At 41.6% G+C, this 27,503-nt stretch overlaps 1 protein-coding gene and 1 long non-coding RNA gene across 4 annotated transcripts in view; one reads left to right on the top strand and one right to left on the bottom strand.

Moving 5' to 3' along the window:
* Positions 1–27,503, bottom strand: part of THSD4 (thrombospondin type 1 domain containing 4) — a 630,546-nt gene that overhangs the window by 219,817 nt on the left and 383,226 nt on the right. Inside the window, exon 1 of one of the 3 annotated variants that reach the window (XM_065940123.1) lies at positions 5,213–5,436. The exons of the other annotated variants lie outside the window; for them this stretch is intronic. Coding sequence (XP_065796195.1) covers positions 5,213–5,284 — 72 coding nt within the window. The 5' untranslated portion in view covers positions 5,285–5,436. Of the gene's footprint in view, positions 1–5,212; positions 5,437–27,503 lie in introns of those variants that run through there. 3 annotated transcript variants of the gene reach the window in all.
* Positions 14,669–27,503, top strand: part of LOC136171490 (uncharacterized) — a 43,163-nt gene continuing 30,328 nt past the window's right edge. Inside the window, exons 1-2 of the long non-coding RNA XR_010663882.1 lie at positions 14,669–14,691; positions 17,835–17,974. This is a non-coding gene — a long non-coding RNA (uncharacterized lncRNA). The remainder of the gene's footprint in view (positions 14,692–17,834; positions 17,975–27,503) is intronic.

Below are 27,503 nucleotides of genomic sequence, written 5' to 3'. Positions count from 1 at the left end.
GCCTACAGCCCATGTTCTGCAACACGCGAAGCCACCACAATGAGAAGCCCATGCAATACAACTAGAGAGTAGCCCCCATTCTCTGCAACTAGAGAAAGCCCACACAAAGCAACAAAGACCCAGTGCAGCAAAAAATAAAAGTAAAACTTAAGAAAATCTACAAATAATAAATGCTGGAGAGGATGTGGAGGAAAGGAAATCCTTTTGCCCTGTTGGTGGGAATGTAAATTGATACAGCCACTATGGAGAACACTATGGAGAGTCCTCAAGGAACTAGGAATAAAACTACTATATGACCCAGCAATACCACTACTGGGCAAATACCCTGAGAAAACCATGACTGAAAAAAATACACATTCCCCAATGTTCACTGCAACACCATTTACAACAGCTAGGACATGGAAGCAACCTGGAGGTGCATAAAGAGATGAATGGATAAAGAAGTTATGGTACAAGTATACAGTGGAATACTACTCAGCCATAAAAAGGAACAAATTTGAGTCAGGTGGATGAACCATGAGCCTGTTATACGGAATGAAATAAGTCAGAAAGAGAAAAACAAATATTGTGCATATTAAAGTATACATATGGAATCTAGAAAAATGGTACTGATGAACCACCCTGCAGGGCAGGAAGAGAGGCAGCTATAGAGAGCAGGTTTGTGGACACAGCCAGAGAAGGAGAGGGTGGGATGAACTGACAGAGTAGCACTGAAATATGTATATTACCACATGGAAAACAGATGGCCAGTGGGGCGCTGGTGTGTAACACAGGGAGCTCAACTCGGCGCTCTGTGACAACCTAGTGGGGTGGAGAGGGTTGGGAGGGAGAATCTAGAGGGAGGGGAGATAGGTACACTTGTGGCTGATTCATGTTGTTGCATAGCAGGAATCAACCCAACATTGTGAAGCAATTATCATCCAACTCAAAAGAATTAAAAAAACGAGAAAACAGAGGGTTATAAGCAGGTGTTTAAATGAATGAACGAGCCAGCTAGAGAACATCCTTTTAGCCCTAAAGGAATCACTGAGCTGAACTGACTTCAGTGTTACGCCTACTAGCTCATGTACACTTCACCTTAGCATGGGCTATGAGCAATTGCTGAGGATGTTATCTGTTACATCACATGTTTTATTTATTACCAAGTGATTTATTATTACATCATATATTTTAATATTATTCTTTAACTAGATAAGACATGTTTACTACACACAATTCAAAAGGAACTAAAAGCGTATAATAAATTGTAAGTTTCACTAGCTCTCCTTCCCTAGCCAGGCTATATTCTCCCCCATTTTCTCATAAATCCTCCCAGAGAGAGGAAGAACAAAGGCATTAACACATGTTACACAAAGGATAGCACTTTATACGTCATTCTTTTCTTACATATCCTGGGAGTCATTTCCTATCAGAGCATGTAGAGGTACCCCGCTCTTTCTGAAGGTCTTGGTGGTTGTAACCAAGGACAGAACAACCCAGTCTGGGGGCCGTGCATGGATTGGAGAACAAACACAGAGAGAGACTGTTCTGTCTTTCCTATCCTGGCTGCAGGAGCATCAAACTAAGAACACTGAAGCCCTTGAACGCCTTTGTCCTTTCACAAAGAACAGCATTGGTGTCCTCTTGTATGGGCTGTGTGCATCCCCTGAGAATGTAAAGGACTGTGAGTCACGCTGGACTTTGGGCTCATTAGTTCCCTATTGAGGGGCATTTAGGCTGCTGTAACAGCCACATGATGGAAGGTGGCTTAGAGGGCAAATTCAGAGTAAATCTATATGATAAAGTATTAGAAATGGAAAAGTTGCGTCGAAGAGATATTTATTATTTATTTTTAATTTTAAAAATTGAGATAGTATTCACATACCATAAAATCTGCTCTTTTATTTTTATTTTTTTTTGGGGGGGGATAATCTGCTCTTTTAAAAGGCATGACCCATAACTGTTAGCAGCTGAGATATTTATTTTTAGTAGATTTTTTTTTTTAATGTGGACCACCTTTAAAGTTTTTATTGAATTTGTTACAATACTGCTTCTGTTTTATGCTTTGGTGTTTTGGTCATGGGCCATATGAGATCTTAGCTCCCTGACCAGGGTTTGAACCCATGCCCCCTACATTGGAAAGTGAAGTCTTAACCACTGGACTGCCGGGAAGTACCCTGAGATATTTATTTTTAATTTTGATAAGTTTTGCCAAATTGCTTCATCAAAATGGAAACAAATGTATTTTTGACTCACTTCTAAGAATTTGTCTCACCACAGTGCACAGAACTATATAGGTTTCTAGCTCCTTCCTCATCGCTCCCCACATAGAACAGTATCTCACTGGTCTTCATTCCCTGAAGGACACGGAAGCCTGGCATGCTGCAGTCCAAGGGGATGCAAGAAGTTGGACTCTACCGAGAGACTAAACAACAACATTGGCCTTATCTGAGAAGGCAAGTCCAAGTCCAGGGAAAGCACAGGGACATCCCCCCACACCGTTCCGTGGCATGCTGCAAAGAAACTGGGATCCTAGCATGTTTCCCACACTGACAAATGCACCTAAAGTCCAGCATGACTCACAGTCCTTTACATTCTTTCAAGAGATGTACACAGTCTGTGCAAGCTGTGTACCAATGCTGTCCTATTGTGACAAGGGCAAAGGCATTCTAGGGACCCCGGTGTTCTTAATTTAATGCTCCTGCAACCAGAAAATTAAAGAAGGAACAGTGTTCCTCTGTGTTTGTTCTCCAAACATATAGTGACCTCATACTGGGTTGTTCTGTCCTTGGTTGACAGTCACCAATGCCAACAGTGCCAGCAACAGGACACTGAATAAGGTTTGCTTTGAACCACACCGTCTCTTCCCACCACCTGCCAGCCCCTGGTGATCTGGCAGGACCTCACCCCCTAGAAAACTGAGTCTGTGAGCTGCTGCCCAGAGTTTGCCTCCATCCACACTGAGAACACAGCCAGCCGGGTACCACGAGGCTTATAACACTGTCTTCCCCTTCCTTCCTTTTCCTCATGTGTTTTTATGAACATCCAAAGGAAAGATAATCAAAACCTGCAAGAAAACTGGCTGGCCGAGAAAATGAAAACCTGGGTGACACAGGGATGAGGCCACGTGTTTACAGGTGCCTTTTGTAAGTAACATGGCCATAAAACAAGAGGCTCTTATAAAGAAATATCACATTCTCCAAAGCTCTGTATAAATGACATTCTGTTTAAGGAGGGGAGGGGCATTTCATACTTATGCTCCTTCCTCATCGTTTCATTTCCAACCAGGGGAAAGGAGTCCTAACTGTACAGTTTTCTAGGAGGATAGTAGTTACGGAGCCAAGATTTTGCAGCAGCACACAAGGAAGGAAGGGAGGAAGGAAGGAAAACTAGAAGGTAAAGAGGAAAAGGCACGGGAGGGTCTTTAGCAAAGCAGGCTAGAACAAAGGAACAGACAGCAGGCATTCCTCACCTCTGATTGGTTTTTCTGACTATTAAGCACACACACTTTAACTCAAAAGACAGAACTCCTGCCTTCCTCACCAGCACGCTGAGCACCGTCAGAACAGAGTCAAGATTTGGATGAGCCTGTGTAATCCTCTTTCATTTTTCATCTGCTGTACTGATTGTAAAGTGAAACAGAGCCACTGCCCTCTCCGAATGTGACACAAGGCTCGAAGCCCACGCGTTGCAGGGTCCCCGGGAGCCAGCTGCGTGCAGGTAACTGGAGCCTGCCCTTCGCCTCGCTGTTAATAAGAGTAATTGGCGCGCCACTGAGGGGCTGCTGGAGCGCTGTGATTTGCTCCGTACGGGGGTCTCCCCAGACCATATGCGCATGCAGCGGTGATAGAAATATTTTCCATATGAGCTCTCCCCTCACATGCTTAAGTGCTCCAGGCTGACTCAGGCTGGCCCATTTGTCATTTACTCTCCACATTGAAAAATCAACAGGGAAGCTGCGAACTTCAACTGCAACTAGAGGGCAATGGTCTGTCTGCTTTCAGTCTCCAGCATCATGAACCCAATTCAGTTCCTCCAGCTCCCATTCAGGACCCCTACCTCTGATCCACACCCCCCATCCCACAGGCCCAGAAAATATCTGCAGAGGACATGGGTAACTAACAGGCTAAATGCCCAGGACAAATGACCCGTGGCCACACGCCTCTGCGACACATGTCTGTTTCCAACGGAGTAACGAGCCTGCTGCAACCACAGCTTGCCCTGCAGCCTGGATTTGGGAGCAGCTCCCTTCCACTCCTCTTAGAAAAGGGAAAATCATTACGGGAGGCTTTCAGAGCTCTTTCTGTCCCCGCAATGCTAACAAAAGGCAGAGCTGTGAAGTGGCCCCGTGGCATTTCTAGGAGATACAGTTTGCACTTGGCTTTTCAAAGGGAAGATGGATTCAGGAAAAAGGCTGTCTTTTCATAACTCAGCCCTCAGTCTCCAAGACTTTCCATCAGAATAAGAAGTAAAAGGAGTGGATGAGGTAAACTTGTTGCAGGCTTCTTTGCAGGTGAGGGTGGCTACACCCAAGAGCTTCCCTCTCCAGCTCATATGATCATCCTTTCCAATCTCTGCCTGTGTCAAAAACTGGCTCCTACAGGCACCTATGATGTTCAGAAATGTATCCAGCAAACATGAGCTAAGCCAATAAGAATAAATCATCCTCATGGTTCTTAAATATGCCTCCCATCTATGGCAGATCTAGGACGCTCCAAGACCTGTTATATACCACTATCCTTCTTCAAACCTATGGTACTAAGTTAAGCACAGATTTTTTTCCCCCCAAACACATCAAAGTTAAAGAGGAGAAAAACGAAATGCAAAGCAGCAAAGAAAAGCAATTCCTCTAGCTTGCATAAGCAATACTGGAGAAATAGTCTCAACAGGTAACAGTCCCTACTGGAATCTGACAAGTACATTTTTTTTTTTTTTTTTTTTTTTGGCAACAACAGAATTAGAAACGTACATGCTCCAGATATCTGTCACCAAGGCCATGCCAATCCCCTGGTTGTGGCCACTGTACCAGAAAAAGTTTTCAGAAATTACAAGATTTTTAAGAAGCAAAGAAATCTTCCTATAAGAAAAGGCAAGGCAAGCCTAAAAAAGCAAAATAAAGCATTACTCTTTGCACACCATAAAAACCCCTTGCCTGATCCCTCTTGGTAGATAGAAGAGGAAATATAATGCTGACAAAAATACAACTTCTGACAAGATATTTTATTTGGCTTACCTCTCCCCCAGGTCTTGCTAACACTGCTGTTTGAACGTGGAGCAATGTTAATATCAGGTAGCTGACAAACATTATTACCCAAAGTTAGAACTACCCTAGAGGAGCACTCCGTCTGCCAAGTGCTAACAGCTAGCAGATGCACTTGTGTCTCGGGATTCCAGCCCCGGAGTTCCGCTAGGCACCGCACTGGTTCCCTCGGCTCCCCTCACTGTACTGCCCGGAGCTCCCAGCTCAGCCTCTGCTCCGAAGAAAACTGGTAAGCTGATCTCTTCATGTAATAACTTCTCCCGGCTGGGGGAGGGGACAGGAGCCAGCTGGGAGCTGGGGGGCTGCCTTTAACAGAAGGCAGAAAGGGGAGGGACAGAAATGATCAATGTGGAGTTCGGCATCTGGTCTCATTCATGAAAAGGGCTCCGAGGTAAGCACTCCACAGGCAGGCGGACGGGCCCCTGCTTCATCAACTGAGGCAGGCAGCAGGCAGCGATCGGCAGCAGGATAAGCTCTAGACTGGGAGCTGGGAGACCAGAGACCACCTTCCCAGTCCTGCTGCTGATAAGCTGTGTGTGCCTGGAAAAGTTGCCAACCCTCTCTGGTCCTCAGTTGGTTGTCTCAGTGGTACAGTCAAGGGTTGGGAGGACCTCTTAATTCCCTTTTGGTTCTGATTTGATGACTGCAGAAATCTAGGCGGTCAAAGGCTATGCTATCAAGGACCACCTTAAAGAGGAAAGAAATCACACAGGGCTATGTGTTTACATGCTTAACATAAGGACGTGAATAGATGGGAACTGAGGAAGTCACTCTAATACCCTCTTGCTGCCTTACTGGGTCTCTGTCCCTAACCAAGAGCTTGAGGAATTACTGCAGACAATGTAAAAATAGACGGTAAGGTGAGAACAAGTGAAGCCCAGGTATTACATGACACTGGCACAGTGCACAAAAGCAAGATGGTTTTAGAGAAATACCTCTGGGCAGAATCGCGTTGACCATCAAAGCGGGGTTTCTGGGAAGAGGGAGCACAGAAACAGGTTGGGAAGTAGGTCATGCTAAAGCCTACAGTCCACTTGAGACATCATAAGCCAACTCAGCGTGAAAAAGCAGGCTCATGGCTTCAAAGAGGTTGAGAACCCACCAAACATTAGATTCTGCTTAGAATGGGCACAAGAAGCCACTAAACCATCATGAAGTGGAGGACAGGATGACTGCATGGTGCAGTTGAAACAACCTGGGTCCCTGGACTTAGGGGGAAGTCAAGTCAAACCCTCATTCTACTACTAATTCGCTGTGGGTCTGTGGCTGAGTATGTAACCCCAGTAAGCCCCAGCTGCTCCACTGGTCAAATGGGGAAAGGCCATCTGCTGGTTCTGATGATTATCAATGAGGTCATCTAGGTTCAAAACTTGGCACCGTTCCTAATACTCAGTAAATGCTAAAGACAGCGGCTCTCTCTTTGATCTGATAAATATTGGCACTCAGTCCCAGAAAGTAAATTAATAAACACTTGAAAAGCCTCAGGTTGTGGGCATTTTCCTGTATTAATGAGGAAACTTTAAACCAGACTGCAGTTTGTGGCCATTTCAGAACATTTATTATCACCAGTTATTGTGACAATTTACTAGTGGGGAGTGTTTTGGGGGGGTTGGGTGGAGGGACTTTCAGTCCTTTTTTCCAGGGCTGTAAGAGACAGAAGGTAATGGTGAAGAGAACACATTGTTAGAGAAAGGAAGGAATGAATTTCTTCTCTTTCTCATGCTTCCTCTTCTTTCTCCTTCTTATTCATCATTATTATTGCTCAGCATCTGGTCTTTTCTGTTGGTGACAGGGCACTGCTGTCTACTCAATAACCTCACCGCAAGGGTAGGAATCGTCTAAGAAAACCAAACTACTTGAAAGATCAGGGTTCTGTCTAGTCCAGGGGTTGGGAAACTTACAGGTCCAGATAGTAAATACTTTTGACTTTGCAGATCACGTGGTTTCTGCGACAGCTGTTCAACCTTGCTTGTTGTTGTTTAGTCAGAAAGTTGTATCTGATTCTTTTGTAACCCTGTGGGCTTGAAGTCTTGCCAGGCTCCTCTGTCCACGGGATTTTCCAGGCAAGAATACTAAGTGGGTTGCTATTTCCTTCTCCCGTGGATCTTCCTGATCCAGGGATCGAACCCAAGTCTCCTGCATTGGCAGGTATGTTCTTTACCACTGAGCCACCTGAGAAGCCCATGCAGCCTAGCTGGGCTAGCACAAAAACAACCAAAGGCAATACATACATGAAGGGGTGGACAGAGCTATGTCCCAATAAAACTTTGATTATGGAAATAGGTAGCAAGCCAGATTTGGCCATATTTGTCAACACACTTCTCAATCATCCTTCAACCCACCGCAAACTGATTGTAACTTCTCTACCACAAGGGCTCTGGAGATGTCACCAGTGGCCTCTGAGTCACAGAATAATATAAAGGATCATTTTTCAGAGCTTATATCATTTTGACTTCTTTGCAGCATTAATGATGGCCTTCTATTTTTTTAAATATTGTGGTAAAAATACATAGCATAAACTTTTACCACTTTAATAATTTTTAAGTGTATAATTCATAGGCATTTTAGTATGGTCACAATGTTGTAACACCATCATCACCATCCAGAACTTTTTCATCATCCCAAACAGAAACTCTGTATTCATTAAATAATATCTCCTCAATTCTCCTTCCTTTCAACCTCTGAAAACCTCAATTCAATTTTCTATCTTTAGGAAATGGCCTGCTTGATGTTCCTCAACTAAGTGGAATCACATAATATTTGTCCATTTGTATCTGATTTATTTCACTTAGCATAGTATTTTCAAGGTGGTTGTAGCATGAGTCAGAATGTCATGCCTTTTTAAGGTTGCATAATATTCCATTGTGTAGACATACCACATGTTGCTTATCCATTCATCTGTTGATGGATACTTGGACCTGTCAAATGTACTTCAAACTCAACAGGTCTAAAATTGAACTAAAGTTTCCCTGAAGACTGTTCTTCTTCCTGTTTTCTCCATCACAGTGAATGACTTCACTGTCTATCTAACTCCTAGAGATGGGGAGGTAGGTGTTATCTTGAGGTGTCCTATTTCCTTACCAAACCAGGCATGATACAGTTACCTTCGAGAGCTATCTCGAGTCTGCCCATGGCCCCCGATTCCTGCTGCCTCTGCCCCTATCTGGGTGGGCCTCTACTATCCCTTCCTGACTTTTTGTAGCAAGACCTTGTAACTTCCCTACTCTGGTCTTCCCTTTGCCAACCTTATTCCTCACTGCAACCACTGAGATGCTCCTAACATGTGAATCTAGTCATGACATGCCCCTGATTCTTATTTTAAACTTATTTTGAAATAATTTTACATTTACAGAACATCTGCAAAGATAATACAGAGTATCATGGTTTATCTTCCCCCAGTTCCTTCTAATATTAACATCTTAATTAGCTATGGTACCTTTATGAAAAGTAAGACATTAACATTGATATAATGATAGTAACTAAAATAAAGACTTTATATTTCTCCAGTTTTCCCCCAAATGTCCTTTTACTGTTCCAGGATCCCATCCCAGGACCAACACATCTCTAGTCTTTTCCCATGTATGACAGTTTCTCAGTCTTTGTTTTTTATGACTTTGACCCTTATGAAGGGTACTGATTAAAGGCTTTGTAGAATGCCTCTCAGTTGGAGTTTATCTGATGTTTTCTCATAATCAGACTCTGGTTATGGCTTTTGGGGAGGTACACCACAGAGGTGAAGTGCCATTCCCATCACTTTTTTCAGGGGCACCCTATACCAGCACTACTGGTGGTGCTGACCTTGATCACTTGGTTGTGGTGATGTCCGCCAGGTTTGTCCACTGTAAAATTACTATTGATGGTTTTCTTTTTCCATATCCTATTCATTAGAAATGAGTGAGCAAGTCCAGTGGAATTAAGTGCCACTTCCTGAAGGGGGAGTATCGAAGAATATTCAGCTATCCATCACAATGATTAATACATATTTTGGGGGAGATACTTTGAGGCTATGGAAATATTGTTTCAAAAAGTTTTATCCACTCATTTGAATAGTCATTGGTAGATCTTGCCTGCAGTACTTATTAATGTAGTTCTCTAAATGTCTATTTTCTGTTTCCCATCTACATTTATTAATCATTCATTCATATGGAATTCATTCATATGGAAGATATGTCCCTCCCACCCCCATTTATTTATTAATTCAGTCATCTATTAATTCTTCTCTGTTTCGTAAAACCTTTTGATTACTTTCCATTATGGATGAAGTCCAAACTCCTTAACGTGACACTTGCAAGGCTGTTTACAATCTGATCTCTTCCTGCCCCTCCAGCCTCCTCTTCCTCCCCTTTTTCTGTTCACACACACTCCACTGTCCAGATATCTTGAGCCACAAGAAATTATCCCCAAATGCCATGTGTTTTTGTGCTCCTTGTTGGTCCCTTTCTCTAGACTATCATTCCCCCAGCCTCAGTGGGTTGGCTCTTGTTGCACTCTACCTCTTTGAAAACTCAGCTCAAATAAGCACCAAATACCGGAAACCACCTCCATGCCCATTGATAAGAACTAAATGAATAATTTGTGATATCTATAAAATAGAATACTCTGCAGCAGTAAGCTAAAGATTGAGCTTACTTCCTATATAATGATATGAAACAGCTCCAAGATATATTCAGTGAAAAAAGTGGGATACACTACAGTGTGATTACTATCCAATTTTTTGTGCATATGTGTTTATAATTGCTTGTATATATATCAGCTATCTGTGGAAGAACACACCTGAGGCTACCCACAATATCTGCTTCTAGGGAGAGGAACTCAATAGCTTCAGGGCGGAAATGGGGTAAAGACTTACGCCTGTGTAGGCACTTAGTCACATGTGGTTGCTGAGCACTTGTGATGTGGCTTTTCTAAACTGTGATCGGTTGTACATAAATACACTTTGCATCAATGTGAAGACTTGGTACAGAAGAAGAATGTGAAATATCTTATTAATATGTTTTTTGTTCATTAGATGTTGGAATGATAACTTTATATTTGCTGGTTTAAATAAAGTATGGTATTACACAACATGCCTTGTTTTACTTTTTAAAAATGCGACTACTAGAAAACTTTTAAATTACATATTTCTGTTGGACCACACGTCTATATCCCTGTCATACTTACGGAATTGTCAGAAATGTGAATGCACTGCTGTTCCAAAAGTAAATAAAAATGAAGCAATGGTAATAATAACAGTTAATAATAGAAATAAGTAAGTACTCATATACAAATCTCCTTCCACCAATGATTCATTTAAAGGTCATGTCTCCTGGGAGTTGTGTCTTGCCAGGCTCCCCACCCCGCTGAGGGCACGGCCCCTGGCCTTTGTCCCTAGGCATTCTCCGATGTGGTCCAGTGCAGTATTTATTGTAATTGTTTCCTAATGTATCCGCCTTCACCAGTACAGAGTGAGGCCTCGATGATAGGAGATGTGTCTTCTGTGTCCCGTGGCTCCGCACAGAGCCTGGCTCAGCGTGCACTGAGTCAGGGGGTGAATGCCAGAAGGGGTCCTGTAGGAAACTCTCCTCTTTTTGTGACAAAAGACGAGGTCCTCTAATGGCACATTTCAGATACCACGAAGGGGAAAATGAAAAGCAGAAATTTCCAGAAAGTGTATCCCTCCCAGAAATGTAGACAACTGTTAACCTAACTGTTGCCTGACCCTGATATAGAATGTACAAGTAAGTGGGGGGGAATATGAGTAACTAAAAACAGGGAAAACAAATGTTTTCCTAAAATCACACATTTCATGTAAAATATGATCATACACTACTGTCTGAATAACAAAGACAAATAAGCCCATAGCAAATAGCACCTCTAAGGCTATTCTATTTCCTGCAAAGAATGCCCATCCCCTTATGAAGGAAGAAGTGAGGCCGTTTTCTCCATAGAGATACAGTATATGTATAGCTAAATGAGTCAGACTATCTTTATTTCCTTAAATATGCTTACACTGGATGGCATGGGTAGAAACAAAATCTCTGTCAAGAAGTTGGTGATTGGTCTGGGAGCAGGTGTTAGTAATTAACTCTCCCTCTGTGTGGACCACAGAGTCATTAAATAGCCCAGGAAGTGGGAATGAGGAAAGCAAAGGGGGAGTTCTTTGCTCCATTCCCCTCAAACATATGGAAAATCATGAGATGCTACAGCAAAGGAAGGCAGGGGTCCTTCCCTTTCTCCAGTTCCTGCTTATAACAGACCAAAGCTGACTCCCACAACCTGTAGGGCAGCTGTGCTGTTAGGCTGAGCACCTTGGGGGTCACTGAAATGAGGGCAATGCTTCTTGGCTTGGCTTTGAATTTGAGACAGGAGCAGGGCCAGAGATGCTGTTGGGGAGATGCTCACACACAGCGCAGGGGGCAGGCTCATCCCAAGTCTGAGAGGACACGGGTAGTGAATGCAGACACAGGGACCACTCATGTTGACCATATTCTTTATTTCAATCATTTACCCTAAGGCAGAGGTTCTCAAACTGTGGTCCCCAGACCAGCAGAATCAGCATCATCAGGAAGCTTGCTAGAGATGCAAATACTTGGGCCCACCGCAGATCTACTGACTCAGAAGCTCAGGGCGTGGGACTAATGGATTTGTGTTGCTCTATGTAACAGTTCTCTGTCTAATAATCTGAATTCAAACTGTATAACTTGAAAGGGTTATTACAATATATTTTATGTATTATTAATTAAAACATTTAAAACATTAAAACCATTTAAGTAAAAACATACTGTTTATTAAAAACATTTTCTTAGAAAATGTGACTGTCTGATACTAAAACATAGCATAAAGCTGTAATAATGAAAACAGTGGCAAATAAAACAGGTGTAGGGTTAGACATTATTTACATAACTAAACATGCAAAAGGATTTAATGTGCAAACAATGAATCACTACAGATCTGCAAGGAAAGGATGGAAAAGGGTTCGGAGAATGGCTATTTGGGGAAGTAAAGTTGTTTTCCTAAATAATACCATATACTGTTAATAAAAATAAACTGCAGGCAGATTTAAGATGAAAGCAGTAAAAAAAAAAAAACGGTCAATATTTTTATATTCTTGGAATGGGGGAGGACTTTTAAGCATAGCTCTTAAAAAGGCAGAAATCATAGAAGAAAAGATTTGTATGCATTTTTAAGATTCGGTAAATAAAAAATTTGCCTACCATTAACACAATTTAAAGTCAAATACATAGTAGAAAATGTACTTTGCTTGTTTACTTACTTAAAATATCAATACTTATCATGTGTCAGACTTGGAGATACTGTGATCAGCAAAACCAGACTCAATTCCTATCTTTATGGAGCTTGCTGCCTGGTGCAGGAGGCCAACATTAATGAAACCCAATAAATAAATTAAAAATTGAATGTGAAAAGGGCTGCAAAGGAAAGATACGTGGTGAGATGAGGTTTCTCCTCATTATGCAGGCTGGCTTGTGACAGGAGCGACAACGGCTTTCACAAGGACCCGAGAGGAAGCAGGTGTGGATGCAGAGAGAGTGGGCGAGTGGGAGCACAGCATCAGATTAGGCTGAAGACAAAGGGAGGGGCCATGACAAAGAGCTGCATCCTTTTCCTAATGAGAATCTGTTTCAAAAACAGAGTCAGCAGTTACACGACTAGAACTGCACTTTGCAAAGGCCACTCTGTCTACAGAGAAAGGGCTGAAGAGAGGCGAGAGGCAAGAGTGCGGGCTGGAAGGTCAGTGAGAAGATTATGGCTGGAGTCCAGCTGACAAGGGATAAGAGCTTAAACCAGGATGGTGAAAAGAAGTGACTCATTTCAAAGGTAATTTACAACATCTATAATGGAAAAGAGTTTGTGTCCACAATAGATTTTTTAAAACTCACAAATCAGAAAATGTCAATTTTAATAGGGAAAGGCTGGAAACAATGTTCAGTAGCAGAGTCGCTAAATGAAGTATGGTATATCTCAAAAGTAAAATCCTAGCCAGTCATTTAAAGTGATTATCAGATATACTTACTGATATAGGTACATTTTGATATTATACTGCTTTAAGATAAGAGTCGGCCACTTAACTGGAAGAAGAGCTTTCTCTACATATAATTCAGGGATAACTGGATATCCACAGGCAAAAGAATGAAGGTGGACCTGTACCTCACACCACATACAAAAAATTAGCACAAAATGGATTACAGTCTATGGCAGGCAGAATAAGAGTTCCTCAAAGATGTCCATGTTCTAATCCTGAGAACATGACAAATACATTACACGGCAAAGGGTTACATTATGTGACAAAGGGTACTTAAGATAACAAATGGAATCAAAGTGGCTAATCAGATTACTTTAAAATAGGAATAGTACCTTGACTATCCAGATGGGTCCAATCTTTTCACAAAGTTCTTTAAATGTGGAAGAGTGAGGAAGAGGAAATGGGGTACAGTTGTCCTTCCCTCAGTATCCTGGGGGCATTTGTTCCAGTACCCCCAAGGATACCAAAATCGGTGGATGTTCAAGTCCCTTATATAAAATCACATGGTATTTGCATATAACCTATGCACATCCTCCTGTATACTTTAAATCATCTCGAGATTACTTATAACACCTAATACAGTGTAAATGCTAGGTAAATGATTGCTATAATGTGGCAAATTCAAGTTTTGCTTTTTGGGGACTTTTTAGAAATGTTTTTTCTGAATATTTTCTATCTTCAGTTTATTGAACTCATGGATGCAGAACCAGTGGATATTGAAGACTGACTATAATTTGATGTGAGAAGAATTCAACACATCATTGTTGGCTTCGATAAAAGAGCCATGAGCCCATGAATGTGGATAGTCTCCAGAAAAGGAACAAGATAGGAATCTCTAGAGCCTCCACGTGGAATGCAGCCTGTTGATGCCGTGATTTTAGACTAGTGAGACCCACTTCAGACTTCTAACCTCCAGAACTGTATGAACATGAATTTGTGTTACTCCAGGCCCCAGTTTGTGTTAGCTTACAGCAGCCCTAAGACAGCCATATACAGATCTAAATGTAAGAGCTAAAACTGCAGAACTCTTAGAAGAAACTCAGAAGCAACTTCATGACCTTGTGTTAGCTGATGGTGTCTTAGATAAGATACCAAAAGCACAAGTGACAAAGGAAGAAATAAATGGAACTTCATCAAAATGAAAGACTTTTGTGATGCTAATGATAGAAAGTGAAAACACAAACCACAGACTGGGTGAAAATATTAACATATCATATGTCTGATAAGGGATATTTTCAGAATATACAAAAATTCCTAAACTTGATAATAAAAAGACAATCCAATTAAAAAAAGTCAAAGGACTTGAATAGACATTTCTCCTCCAAAATATACAAACGGCCAATAAGCACATGAAAAGAGGCTCAACGTCATTAGTCATCAGGGAAATGCAAATCAAAACCACAATAGGATATCACGTCATACAGAAATACAGGTAATAGCAAATGTGGGTGAGAATGTGGAGAAATCAAAACACTCACACACTACTGGGGGTAAAATATAAAATGGTGCAGCTGCTTTGGAAAACAATCTGGCAGCTGCACTATCAAGAGAAATGTAGAATTACCATATGACCCAGCAACTCCAATCCTAGTTATACCCCTAAGAGAAATGAAAACATATGTCCACACAAAAATTTGTACATGGATACTCCTAGAAGCATTATTCATAACAGCCAAAATGTGGAAACAACTCAAATGTTTGTCACCTGATGAATGAATAAAAATACCCAAACAATGGAACAGTATTTTGCAATAAAGAAAAATGAAGTGCTAATACAGGCTACAATATCATGCTTTTCAAAAATATTATGTTAAGAAAAAGAAGCTAGTCACAAAGTCCCCTTATTAACTGATTCCATTTATACAAAATGTTCAGGATAGGTAAATTTATAGAGACAGAAAATATATTGGTAGTTTCTCAGTCCTGAGGAGTGTGAGAAGAAATGGGTAGTATTTCTTCTTGGGGTGATGAAAATTTCTAAAATTTGGATTGTAGTGACTGTTGCACAACTGTGAATATACTAAACTATGGTGCTATATGCTCTAAATGTATGAATAGTATATGTGCATTATTTTTAAGAAAAAAATTTTTTAAAGTATACCATAATATGGCATCCTTCATTCTGTTCTGGGTAAACATAAAAGGCGATTTTTTTTTTTGGCCACACTGTGTGGCAGGCGGGATCTTAGTTCCCTGACCAGGGATTGAATTTGTGCCCTGTGCATTGGAAGCAAGGAGTCTTAACCACCGGACCACCAGGGAAGTCCTATCACATTCCCGTTTTTATTTATTTATTTATTTTTACTTTTTCCCATCACATTCCTGTTTTTAAAATTTTAGTTATTTTTCTACAATGGGCAGCAGAAGAATAAAGGTAGTAAGGAAAAGAAAATTATTTTCATTTGGAAAAAAATGAGGACTATAACAATAAAATTGGGAAAGATGAATCAATTCACAAATGAAGACATGCAAATGCAATACGAAAATGAAAGATGAAAAGCAAGTTAACATTATTGATGGCCAAAGAATTACAAAGCCAAATAACATCATACCATGTTCACCTGATAACAATTTTTGTGAATGGCAATACTCACTATAGGCTTCCCTGGTGACTCACGGTAGAGTCCACCTGCAATGCAGGAGGTCTAGGTTTGATACCTGGGTCAGGAAGATCCCCCGGAGAAGGGAATGGAAACCCACTCCAGTATGTTTGCCTGGAGAATTCCATGGACAGAGGAGTCTGAGCGCTATAGTCCAAGGGGTCGCATAGAGTTGGACATGACTGAGCAGCTAACACTATACCCACTATGGGCAGGAGTTCAGAAAAATGGGTAGTCTGACATAAGGCTATTGAGAACGTAAATCTGAATAGCTGCTTTAAGAGCTGGGCTTCTCAAACTTTAAATGTGTACACAGAAGAGCAACCAGTTACATCTTACCCTCAACTAGCTTTCCCCCTTCAATTCCCAATCCTACTTTACCTCTCTTTCTTTTTTACCTGTCTTTCTCTCCCTCCTCTCAGCATAAAAGCTAAGCTGGCAGAAAGTGTATCAGGGCCATACCTAGACAGGGAGTTCTGACTTCTGTTAACCTCAACTTGCTGGAACCAGCCACAATCTTGGCATTGAATATAACGAGCTCCCAAGCTGCTGAAACAGCCCTCTGAAGGCTGGTAATTGGCTCTGCTGGGGTATTTCCCCCAGCTTGAATGTAGAACTTTTTCATTTTTTAGTAATAATTTCTATCTGGGTCTTTTATTTTTTTCTCCCCATATAAAGGATTTGAAGAAGATAACATGATGGCTGTAGCTACCAGTAAAAAGTAGCAAGAAGCAGCCAGTATAAATTGTAAAAGTAGACACCGTAATTAAAAGTAGTTTAGTACCAACTGATGTGGGGTAAGCAGCTAGATACTTTACAAGCCTCTGAGGGTGATAATTCAAGTTCTTAAGAATAATTCCAAAGTAAAATCCAATAAAACAAATCATTAAGAAAGAGGTCAAGGTTTCAATAGTTACTGTGCATGTTATTTAATATTTATTGTGCCAGGCATTAGGTGGGAGGCAGACATGATCCCCATGTAATCCTCAAATCCTATGGATTAAGTATCACTGGGAAAGGTATGGGAAACCATGTTTTCCATATGGTTTAAGAAAACATAAAAGTATATAGAATACTTTAGAAATGTTTTTAGGTTTCTAACTCCTGAATTTCTAATAATTTAGAAAAAAAAAATTACCTCTATTTCTCCTGTTTAACTGAGCTTTCCCTTTGCAGCCCAGCACCTGGCATCAGGAGTGTTTAATCTAATTTAAAACACAATAAATGTAGTTAATCACTAACCCTGGCTTTCAGCTGAAATTGTTAGGCAAAAAATCAAATAGACTTCTTGCTGATAAAGAGCCTTGCTTCATAGTTCTTATGATCAATATACACAGCATATTTTTGAATGGATAGGCCACATAGTTAGTCTTGAGGCAATTATGAAATTTGTTTTCCCACAGTAACAAAATATAAAAATGGTGCTGTCATGTTCAGAAAAGTGTCAAGTGCCAATGCAAGGAGAAAGTTTTTAATATTCACCTCTTGTATCATCAAGTTCATTACTTAGGGTGGTGGCAGCTGCTGTAACAGATAAGCCTTCAGGTTTTACGGGCTTAATTAAGAGTTTATTTCTCACTTGGGTAAATTCCAGATGGTGGGGCAAGGAGTACTCTGCTCTACATGGCCACTTAAGACATCCAGGCCTCAGCACGTGGCAACCAGGGTCACCCCAGACACGGACATCCACCTGGCAGATGAGGAGGGGAGAAAGTGGAGGATCGTTAGGACTGGCCCACCTTCCACTAGTCACATCGAACTGCAAGAAGGCGAGTAAATATGACTGATCTGTGGGCCCAAGAGAAAGAATCACAGGTCTGGTGGAGGGTTCATTGTTGTTACCTGTATTAGGCAAGAGTGTGATGTATATTTGCTGTAAGGTGAACTTGAATAGCTCAGGTTTATGCTATGCTAGGTATGAGGCTTAAATGTCTATTTTGTATCTAGATTTTCTCCTGCCTTTGCTTCATTTCAGTCCAGCCAAGAAACGTGATGAATTCACTGAAGAAGCACGTCTCATCATCCCATCATTTGACGCTCAGATTCTTCAGTTTCAGAAACAGAAGCTTCAGCTTCAGTGAGGGAGTTACTGCTTATTCTGCGGGATGCGGAGAGGTAAGGAAATGAAAATCAAGGGCCTACTCTATGCTGCCACTTGACAGACATGATGTTATTTAATTTTAATAAGGAAGGAATTTTTTGAAAATTACTTAGTTGCAGGGCTTCCAGCTGGCGCAGTGGTAAAGAATCCATCTGCCAATGCAGGAGATACAAGAGACTCAGATTCAATCCCTGGGTTGAGAAGATCCCTGGAGTAGGAAATGGGAACCCACTCCAGTATTTCTGCATGAAAATCTCCATGGACAGAGGAGCCTGGCAGGCTGTCATCTACGGCGTTGCAGAGTTGGACAGGACTGGGCACACACACACTACTACTAAGTTGTAAAAAACTTAGCTCTTTTAATAGAGAAGACTCAGTTTTCTTAAATAATCAAAGATCAATGAAGAATACACAAAGCACTGGAAACCATTTTGATAAAACCCAGAATCTTTCTTGGCTGATTACTTAGAAGGTAAAAAAAACCTTGCACGATCTCATGAAGGACAGACCAATAGTCCAAGAAAACTTCCTTATTTTAACAGATGAAAGAAAATTGTTTGAGTTTTATATAAATATACTATTGATATTAAAGCTTATTTTTTTCAAGTCACTTTAGAGCTCTTTTACATATTAATATTGGCAATATCCTGTGGAGCTAGAATAACATCACATATACATATCCATGGACATGCATAAACATAGAGATGGACACAGAGAGTCTTATAGTTTTTGTTCCAAAACCTTAACCATGAATCAGGTACAACAAATACACAAGTCACTAGTTTATGAATGACAGCTGAGTCCAAATTGTTTCTCTGGCAGATAGAACAAGTTATGGTTACCCACTCATATGGCTAAAGCTCTTTACTTTTTACTATATGGAGAAGAGTTTTTTTATTGAGGTACAGTTGATCTACAGTATTATAATAGTTTCAAGTGTACAACATAGGAAGTCAATATTTTTATAGATTATACCCCGTTTAAAGTCATTATAAAGCATTGACTACATTCCCTGTGCTATACAATATATCCGCGTATAGTAGTTCGTACATCGTAGTTTGTACCTCTTAATCACCTGCCGCTATCTCTCTCTTCTCTCCCCATTACTAACCACTAGCTCATTTTCTGTGAGTCTGTTTCTGTTCTGCCCTATTTGTTTGTTTTATTTTTTAGATTCCACTATAAGTGGTAAAATATGGTATTTGTCTAGAGAAAGGAGTCTTATTTCTATTTGCCAGGTGAGAAAGCTAAGGCTCACAGAAGTAGACAGCTCTGCCAAGGTTGCGGTAGTAGGAAGAAGCGGACCTCCATTTGGGTGTTGCCTACGTCCAAATACTTTCTACTGTATCACCGTTTCCTGTGAAGCCAAGCATTCTTAGGTGACACTGCAGGCTGCCAGGAAGGGGAGGTTCCTGACAAGGGCCACGACTCTCAGAGTCGAGGAGCCCTGTTTATTACAACAACGCCCACAACACACGGGTGGAAGCACTTGCCTTGAATCACCGACTCTGCCGTGGTAAAGGTGGAGGGATGAGGGGATTTTCCAAGTTAGTTCTCCATTTTCAACTTTTGTGGTTTCTAGTAATAATCACTTTAGGAAGTTGGGCATATACCTGAGAGTAAGAGATTTCAAGGTACTCTTCATTCTTACTTAAAGCAGTTTTCCTAGGCTTGAACCTAGGCTACTTCAGACAATATAGTATAAACAGAAAAATGGATGGAGATCAACAATGTCTGAATAATGTCTATGAAGAAAATTCAATGTAAGAATAGTAAATGTGAACCGAAGTGTATACGTGTGTGTGTGTATTGATGTCACTGGTAATAGAGCAGTGGTCTGTAAACTTTCTGTGTGTGTCTACAGCACTATTTCAGATACTCAAATCTGAGGCTGTACACTTGAAGGACTTCAAAGGTGAACACTAGTTCACCTAGTGTTGAAAAAAAAAACTTCAGGAAGTTCAAAAAACTTTCCACACTTGTCACGCTATTTACTTTTGTTGCCCTGCATTCAGGAAGAATTGCTTGCTGTCCTGACCACATGCTTTTTTATAGTCACAAGAAGCATTTTCATATTGCAATAAATGACCATTTTCCATATGTGTGAGTTTGATGCGACACAGAGAACTATGCCTCATTCTGTGCCACATCGCATAACCTGTTCAGCTCAACACACCATCTGACAGACGCTGTAAGAGAATCTGTTCCAGGATGAAGCAAAAATAAATCCATTCTATCCAGATCAAAATTTGGCAGAACACCCAAGTGCCACAACGACACAATAACCCATACCGGTGGCGGCAGGCATTCACGTCACCTAATTAGAAATGTGTCGAATAAAAGTCACAACATTTGTGCAAGTGAAATATTAAGCTCCTTTTCACATATACAGCCCTTCACCCGGCCCATAAACATGCCAAGAGAGATTCAACATCATGTTTCAAGTACAACACTAAAGAAATAGTTTCTTTCAGGAACAAAAAAGCCAATGCAACGTTAAAAAAAGAATCACTACACTAAGCCCAAGAACAGTGCAATAAAATTGCCAAGAACGACAGCATTTCTGTCTACTCGGTGGACCTTTAAGCGACTGTCTCCTAACAAATACTCTGCCTGTGCCAGTGATGTGTGATTTAAGAGAGGAAATACTTAGGGGCTTAAGAGACCTTTGCAGGGAGCCTGGAAGCTGGCTGCAAGTTTGAAGACATCTGCATTCCCTGGAATCTAGGTTCATTTCTCTCTGGGAACCACCAGGATGTAGAGTCCATAAACTGTGATTTTAGAAGGTCTCTGAAGTAGGCAATGAATCAGAATAAAATGAAACTCAGTGCAAGTAGGTAGCAATTTATCATGGCTTTGTCCCCAGTATATGCAAGAAAATTCAGACAGAGATAATGGCAAAGGGATGGGTCAGTGAAAAGACTTTAAAGCTTGATAATGTATCCAGGAGCATAAGGAAGCTGAACAGGGTTGGTTCTCATTTCCTTGGCTCAGTGATTATTTCCTGGGTGTCTGCAATGTGCGGGTGTTAGAAGCTTCTAGATGAATGAGATACACTTCTGTGTTCCAGGGGCTCCAGGGAACAGAGAGAAGGCACTGCCTCTCTGATGAGATGTCAAGGCAGAGCCCTGGTCTCTTAGAGCTACTCACTGGCTCTCGCTGAGGTTTTCTACTGCACTTGTGGGACCAGTGAGATTTCTCTGCTTCTCAAAAATCCCAACTGATTCTGGACTTTTCAGCATGATTTAGGACGTAGACTTCTGTGTCTGGGTCCTGTTTCCTCACAGTTGGAACGTTCTGTACACCGACTGTGATAACGGTAGCCAGTTATTTCTAACTCATTGCTTGGGAAAACATCCCACTAATACATAAAATCTTTGCATGGAGTCCTTTCTGCGTTGTAAATCTTATAACAAACTCACGACCTCATAGTTTGCATAAATGTATCCACGGGCATTTTTCAACCCCCGTCTGCCCCCTAAAGGCTCTGAGCCCAGACCTGACCTTGTCTGATTCTGTATCCTCCACTGTCTTCTGCATATTTCCATCTGCAAGTCTTATCAACATTTGAAATCCAAAACATCTACAATTAGATTCATAATCTGGTAGTTATGAATGTCAGTTTTAACATTAGACTGCTTGGAGTCAAATTCTGGTTGCACCACACCCCAGCTATGTATCCTCGGGCAAGTAACTTTATCTCTATGTGCCTCTGGGTCCCATTTATAAGATCTGATGATTGATAGTACCTATCCCTGATGGCTGTCATGAGAATTAAATGAGATACTGTGTGTGAAGCACTTAATGTGGTGTCTGATGCATACTAAGAGCTTAGTAAAAATTTGCTTTTTTTTTTTAAACTATTCATTGCAAAATTGATGTCCATAATTTTGTCATTGGTACCAACCATTCTTCTCTATATGGGACAGGGAGTGCTGAAGACAGGAGCGGCTTCTGCCAGTTGCTGTCAGTATCTGTAAGTTTGGGAAAGGCTATCCCCCAGAAGTCCCCTTTAGAGAGTCACAGTATACATGAGCATGCCAAAAGCTCAAAGAAGCACTGCAGAGAAGCCTGTTCAACCCTGTTCAATCCAGTGTTTCCCAAATGTGTTTGTCTATAGAACAATTTCCAGTATTTTACAACATGTGTTTTGGGGAAACATATGTTAGTGTTGCACTAAAACTTTTTCTCTTATTCACCACATATGCAGTAAAAAAAAGTCCTGGCAAATTCCTTCATATGTCTCCTGATTCCAACTCCTCTTCTTTACTCCCATGCTCCACCCCCTGACCCCTGACGCCACCAATCCAGTTCCTCATTTCCTCAGGCCTGGACTAAGGTTAGAGCAGCCAGGGAGCCCATCCTCTCCATCCCACTCCCCTTGTCAAATTATCTTCCTAAGACATCAAACTGACATCATGGCATATGGTCCCATCACTTCATGGCAAATAGAAGGGGACAAAGTAGAAGTAATTACAGATTTTACTTTTTGGGGCTCAAAAATCACTGTGGACGGTGACGGCAGCCATGAAGTTACAAGACACTTTCTCCTTGGAAGAAAAGTTATGACAAACCTAGTCAGCATATTAAAAAACAGCTATCACTTTGTCAACAAAGGTCCGTACAGTCAAAGCTATGGTTTTTCCAGTAGTCATGTATGGATGTGAGAGTTGGACCATAAAGAAGGCTGTAAGTGTTAGTCGCTCAGTTGTGTCCGACTCTGCGACCCCATGGTTTGTAGCCCACCGGGCTCCTCTGTCCATGGGACTCTCCAGGCAACAATACTGAAAGTGGGTTGCCATTCCCATCTCCAGGAGACCTTCCCAACCGAGGGATTGAACTCAGGTCTCCTGCATTGCAGGCAAATCCTTAATCAGCTGAGCCATTGCAGCTAATCTAAAGAAGGCTGAGTGCTGGAGAATTGATGCTTTTGAATTGGTGCTGGAGAAGACTCTTGAGAGTCACTTGGACTGCACGGAGATCAAACCAGTCAATCTAAAGGAATCAGCCCTGAATATTCACTGGAAGGACTGATGTTGAAGCTGAAGCTCCAATACTTCGGCCACCTGATGCAAAGAACCAACTCATTGGAAAAGACCTTGATGCTGAAAAAGATTGAAGGAGAAGAGGGTGGTAGAGGATGAGATGGTTAGATAGCATCACCAACTCAGTGGATGTGAATTTGAGCAAACTCCAGGAGATAGTGGAGGACAAAGGAGCCTGGTATGCTGCAGGGGGTCACAGAAAGTCAGACATGACTTAGTAACTGAACAACAACAAACAACAACAATAAATACATCAAAGTCAGGGTAATGGGTTGATTTGTTTCCTCCAAAAGATGGACCAACTGACCTAATCCCCAGAACTTATGACTGTGGATAATGGAGTTAAGGTCACGCTCTCCCAAAACACAGCACCTTGGCATATTTTAAGCTAAAGGAATTTGAGAAATGGTAGGTACAGGGAGGACCCTATGATCTTCCCCTGATCAGAGAGTCAAACATGACTGAGCGACTAACACTTTCACTTTTGGGCTTCCCTGATGACTCAGATTGTAAAGAATCTGCCTTCAGTTCAGGAGACCTGGGTTCGATCCTTGGGTCGGGAAGATCCTCTGGAGAAGAGAATGGCTCCCCACTCCAGTACTCTTGCCTGGAGAATTCCATGGACAGAGGAGCCTGGCAGGCTACGGTCCATGGGACTGCAAAGAGTTGGACACGACTGAATGACTAACACCTACATTCACAAACTCTGGCACTCAAATCTTTTGGTTCCACTTAGAGATACAGAAGTGTTAAATTATATATTCCAGGAGGCACACAGAAAGTAAATACACATTCTGGGTTTGCTAATCCACCAGGTGATTAAAAAGAAAACAAATTGATTTATAGGTTAATAAACTCTTTTAGAATCCAGGTGAAGGACTAGATCACCTCTAAGAGGTGATCTCCTTACTCATGGCCATTTGGTAAAGAAGTTCATGGCCCTTCCACAGAAGTTCAGTTGTCCTAGGAGTCTAGATATTTTCAAGCTAAAGAAAGCCAGGAATATGATTAACAACTGACTTTGCCAAGATCACAGGGCCTAAGAAAACTGAGATCAGATTATCCACCCGTGTTTTTGGATAGGAACAGATGAACGTCAAAGAAAATATATTTTTTAAATGATGAAATGGAATCAATTAAATATGATGCCTAAGGAATCTTATTTCATTTATTTAAATGGCTTCCTCTTAAATGATTCCCTCCTGCATATTTGTTTTCTTTAAAAAATCATGGAAAATGAAAATACCTTACCAAAAATTATTCATAATCCTACCACTTTTCCTGTTTTGTGAGGAGAGTGGAGAAGCAGATAGCTTTTTTGGTGTTCATTAAGTGGAATGAGAAGGGCAAAAATTTGAGCAGTGGCATTTGAGCAGTGTATCATTTGCCTCATTTGAGCAGTGGCACTTTTAGACTTAGTAGGAGAAGACAATGAAAGGAGATCAAACCAATTGATCCTAAAGGAAATCAGTCCTGAATATTCATTGGAAGGACTGATGCTGAAGCTGAAACTCCAATATTTTGGCCACCTGATGTAAAGAACTGACTCACTGGAAAAGACCTTGATGCTGGGAAAGATTGAAGGCAGGAGGAAAAGGGTACAGCAGAGGATGAGATGGTTGGTTGGCATCACCGACTCAATGGACATGAGTTTGAGCAAGCTTTGGGAGTTGGGTGATGGACAGGGAAGGCTGGCATGCTGCGGTTCATGGAGTCGCAAAAAGTTGGACACAACTGAGCAACTGAACTGACTGAGAAGACAATGAAGTAAAGCAGTAATTTTTTTCTCTCTATTCATATCAATTTCCCCCTTCCAACCCACGTTTTGCTCAAGCCTATTACCTTCAGGTTGCTTCCTGATCCTGACAGTTGATCTACTAATATTTCAAAATCAGTGTGGTCAAGCAATGCCTTCACTGTTCATCCCCAAGATCTCTCTTCCAACTTTGTGTTGTTACATTCACTCATTCTTTTGGGTTTACAAAGACTTCTTGGGAAGCACTCGACCCAGCATACATATGTTCCTCACGTGTAGCAGCATGATTAAGGATTAACCTCTGGTATCAGATCATCAGGGTTTAAATCTCAGGTCTATGGTGTGTGTGCATGCTCAGTTGTGTCTGACTCTTTGATACCCCATGGACTGTAGCCTGCTAGGCTCCTCCATCCATGGAATTTTCCAGGCAAGAATACTAGAGTAGGTTGCCATTTCCTACTCCAGAGGATCTTCCCGACCCAGGGATTGAACCCGCGTCTCATGTCTCCTGCATTGGCAGGTGAATTCTTTATCACCGAGCCACGTAGGAAGCCCTCTCAGGTCCATTAGTCACTATAATTTTGGGCAAGTTATATTGAGTTCAATTGGTCCATCAGAAAATGGGAAACAAGACTAGTAACTGTATCATAAGACTGTCGTGTTTAATGAAGGAATAACATATGTCAGGTTCTCAGCATAAACTTGAAATACAGAAGTACCATCCCTCTTCCAAAAAAAAAAAAACAACAGCAAAAGAACACCAACCCCAATGTTAGGCTGATCCCATTCCATTTCTAATGTGCAGAACTCCTGCTCTGCTGGACTGATGTGAAGTCCACAGATACATAACCTAATTAATCAGAGTAAGTGATTATTATCTCCAAATGTGAGTCAGGGAAAAACATCTCAGAAATGTGTGGATTTCAACATTCCTCCCACCCACCCAAGAGCAGTGGGATAAAAGAGGTTAAGACACTGTCTTGTTAGATGAAACTGCTCTTCTCCCACAAGCTGCCTAAGAAAGCAGTCCTAGGGAGGGGGCCCAGGCTCACTCCACCCACCGGAAGCTGCAGGAAAGCTCCTAGTTTGCACTGATCAGGAACCTTCTTTTAGAGTCATTTGGGATGTGGGGCATCACGGGACAAACTTGTTTACCTTCATCAATCCCTCCCAGCCCTTGGTCATCTGGGCCTCATCTTCAGACCAGTCGGGTCCTTCCTTCTTGAGGTCACTCTTCCATTCTCTCTGACAGCCCCAACCCTTACGGCTCTGACTTCTGAAATTAAGAATCTTTCATCCCACTTAGAGTTAGATCACGTAGTAGCTGCAAGTGTCTTAACTCTTCTGTGTCTCAGTTTCCTGTGTAAAATGGGGCTAATAATAGTATCTAGACCATGACCATGCGTGTGTGCTCAGTCATGTCAGATTCTGCTACCCTATGGACTGTAGCCCAGCAGGCTCCTCTGTCCATGGAATTCTCCAGGCAAGAATACTAGAGTAGGTTGCCATTTCCTACTCCAGGGATGGAACCTGTTATCTCTTATGTCTCCTGCACTGCCAGATGGGTTCTTCACCATGAGTGCCACCGGGGAAGCCCTAATAGCATCTGGGATTTAGGATTATTGAGAGGACTAAAGAAGTTATCCTGAGAAAAGCACTCAGAATACCACTAGACACATGGTATACACTCAATAAAACTAGCTCTTATTACTATGATTTGCCAGCATTGACACTGAAGCAGACTCCCCATAGCTTCATCTTATTTTCCTTTTCTTTAAAAGCTTTTTATTTATTATTATTTTTTTGCTGCACCATACAGGGTCTTAGTTCCCCAAACAGGGATCGAACCTGGGCCCCCTGCAGTGTAGGCATGAAGTCCTAACCACCAGGGGAGTCCGTTCATCTTCTTTTGTGAATGCCTCCTTCCCTTTTGCCCATGAACTGGACCTGGTTGGCCTCTGAGGCTCCCTCCTCACATCTTGAATATCTTAGGGCCTAGATAAAGGTAAATACTCGTTTGCCGCCAGACCCTTTGCTACTTCCAAAGCCAAGGCTGCATCTTCTCCAAAGACTTTCAGTCCCCTTGAAGTTCATGTTCTTCTAACCATTTCCCCTACTCCTTGTCTTGCTCCTGTATCTGCTATTCTCCACACAGAAACCAGAGAGATCTTTTAAAAACTTAATTCAGATTATATGCCTCTCTTGCTTAGAACCTTTCTCTGATGCCCTGTTATATTTGGAACAAGACCCAAAGCTTGCCTACATGTCTGCTATTATATCACTCACCTCAAAGGCCAAATAGAAAAACTGGCTTTTTTTGCAGCTCCTGAAACAGACAGCCCTCACCCTCACCCCAGGACCTCTGCACTTGCTGTTTCCATGGCCCTCAATACCCACATTCTGGATCCTTCATATCATCTAGGTCTGAGAGCAAAGGTCATATCAGAAAATCCTTCAAGGAGCTCTCAACATAAGTAGCCCTGTGCTCACTATCACTTTACTTCCTCTATTATTCTTATGGCACTACCAACATCTGAAATGATCTGGATTTTTTTTTTAACTTTTTCTTTTCCTATCTTTCCTCTCCAGGATATAAGCTCCATAAGATTAGGGATCTCTCTGAGCTTAGAATAGTGCCTGGCCCATAGTAACCATCAATAAAAAAACAAACAAAACTACAAGGTCTAAAGACATTGAGCTGTGGCATTGGACAGACCAAGGTTTGCATTTGAGCTCTGCCAT

Source organism: Muntiacus reevesi, chromosome 7, assembly GCF_963930625.1.
Source record: "Muntiacus reevesi chromosome 7, mMunRee1.1, whole genome shotgun sequence".
In the NCBI taxonomy this organism is placed as follows: Eukaryota; Metazoa; Chordata; class Mammalia; order Artiodactyla; family Cervidae; genus Muntiacus; species Muntiacus reevesi.
Note: the sequence above shows the minus strand (reverse complement) of the source record. Positions and strands in the feature narration are given on the sequence as shown.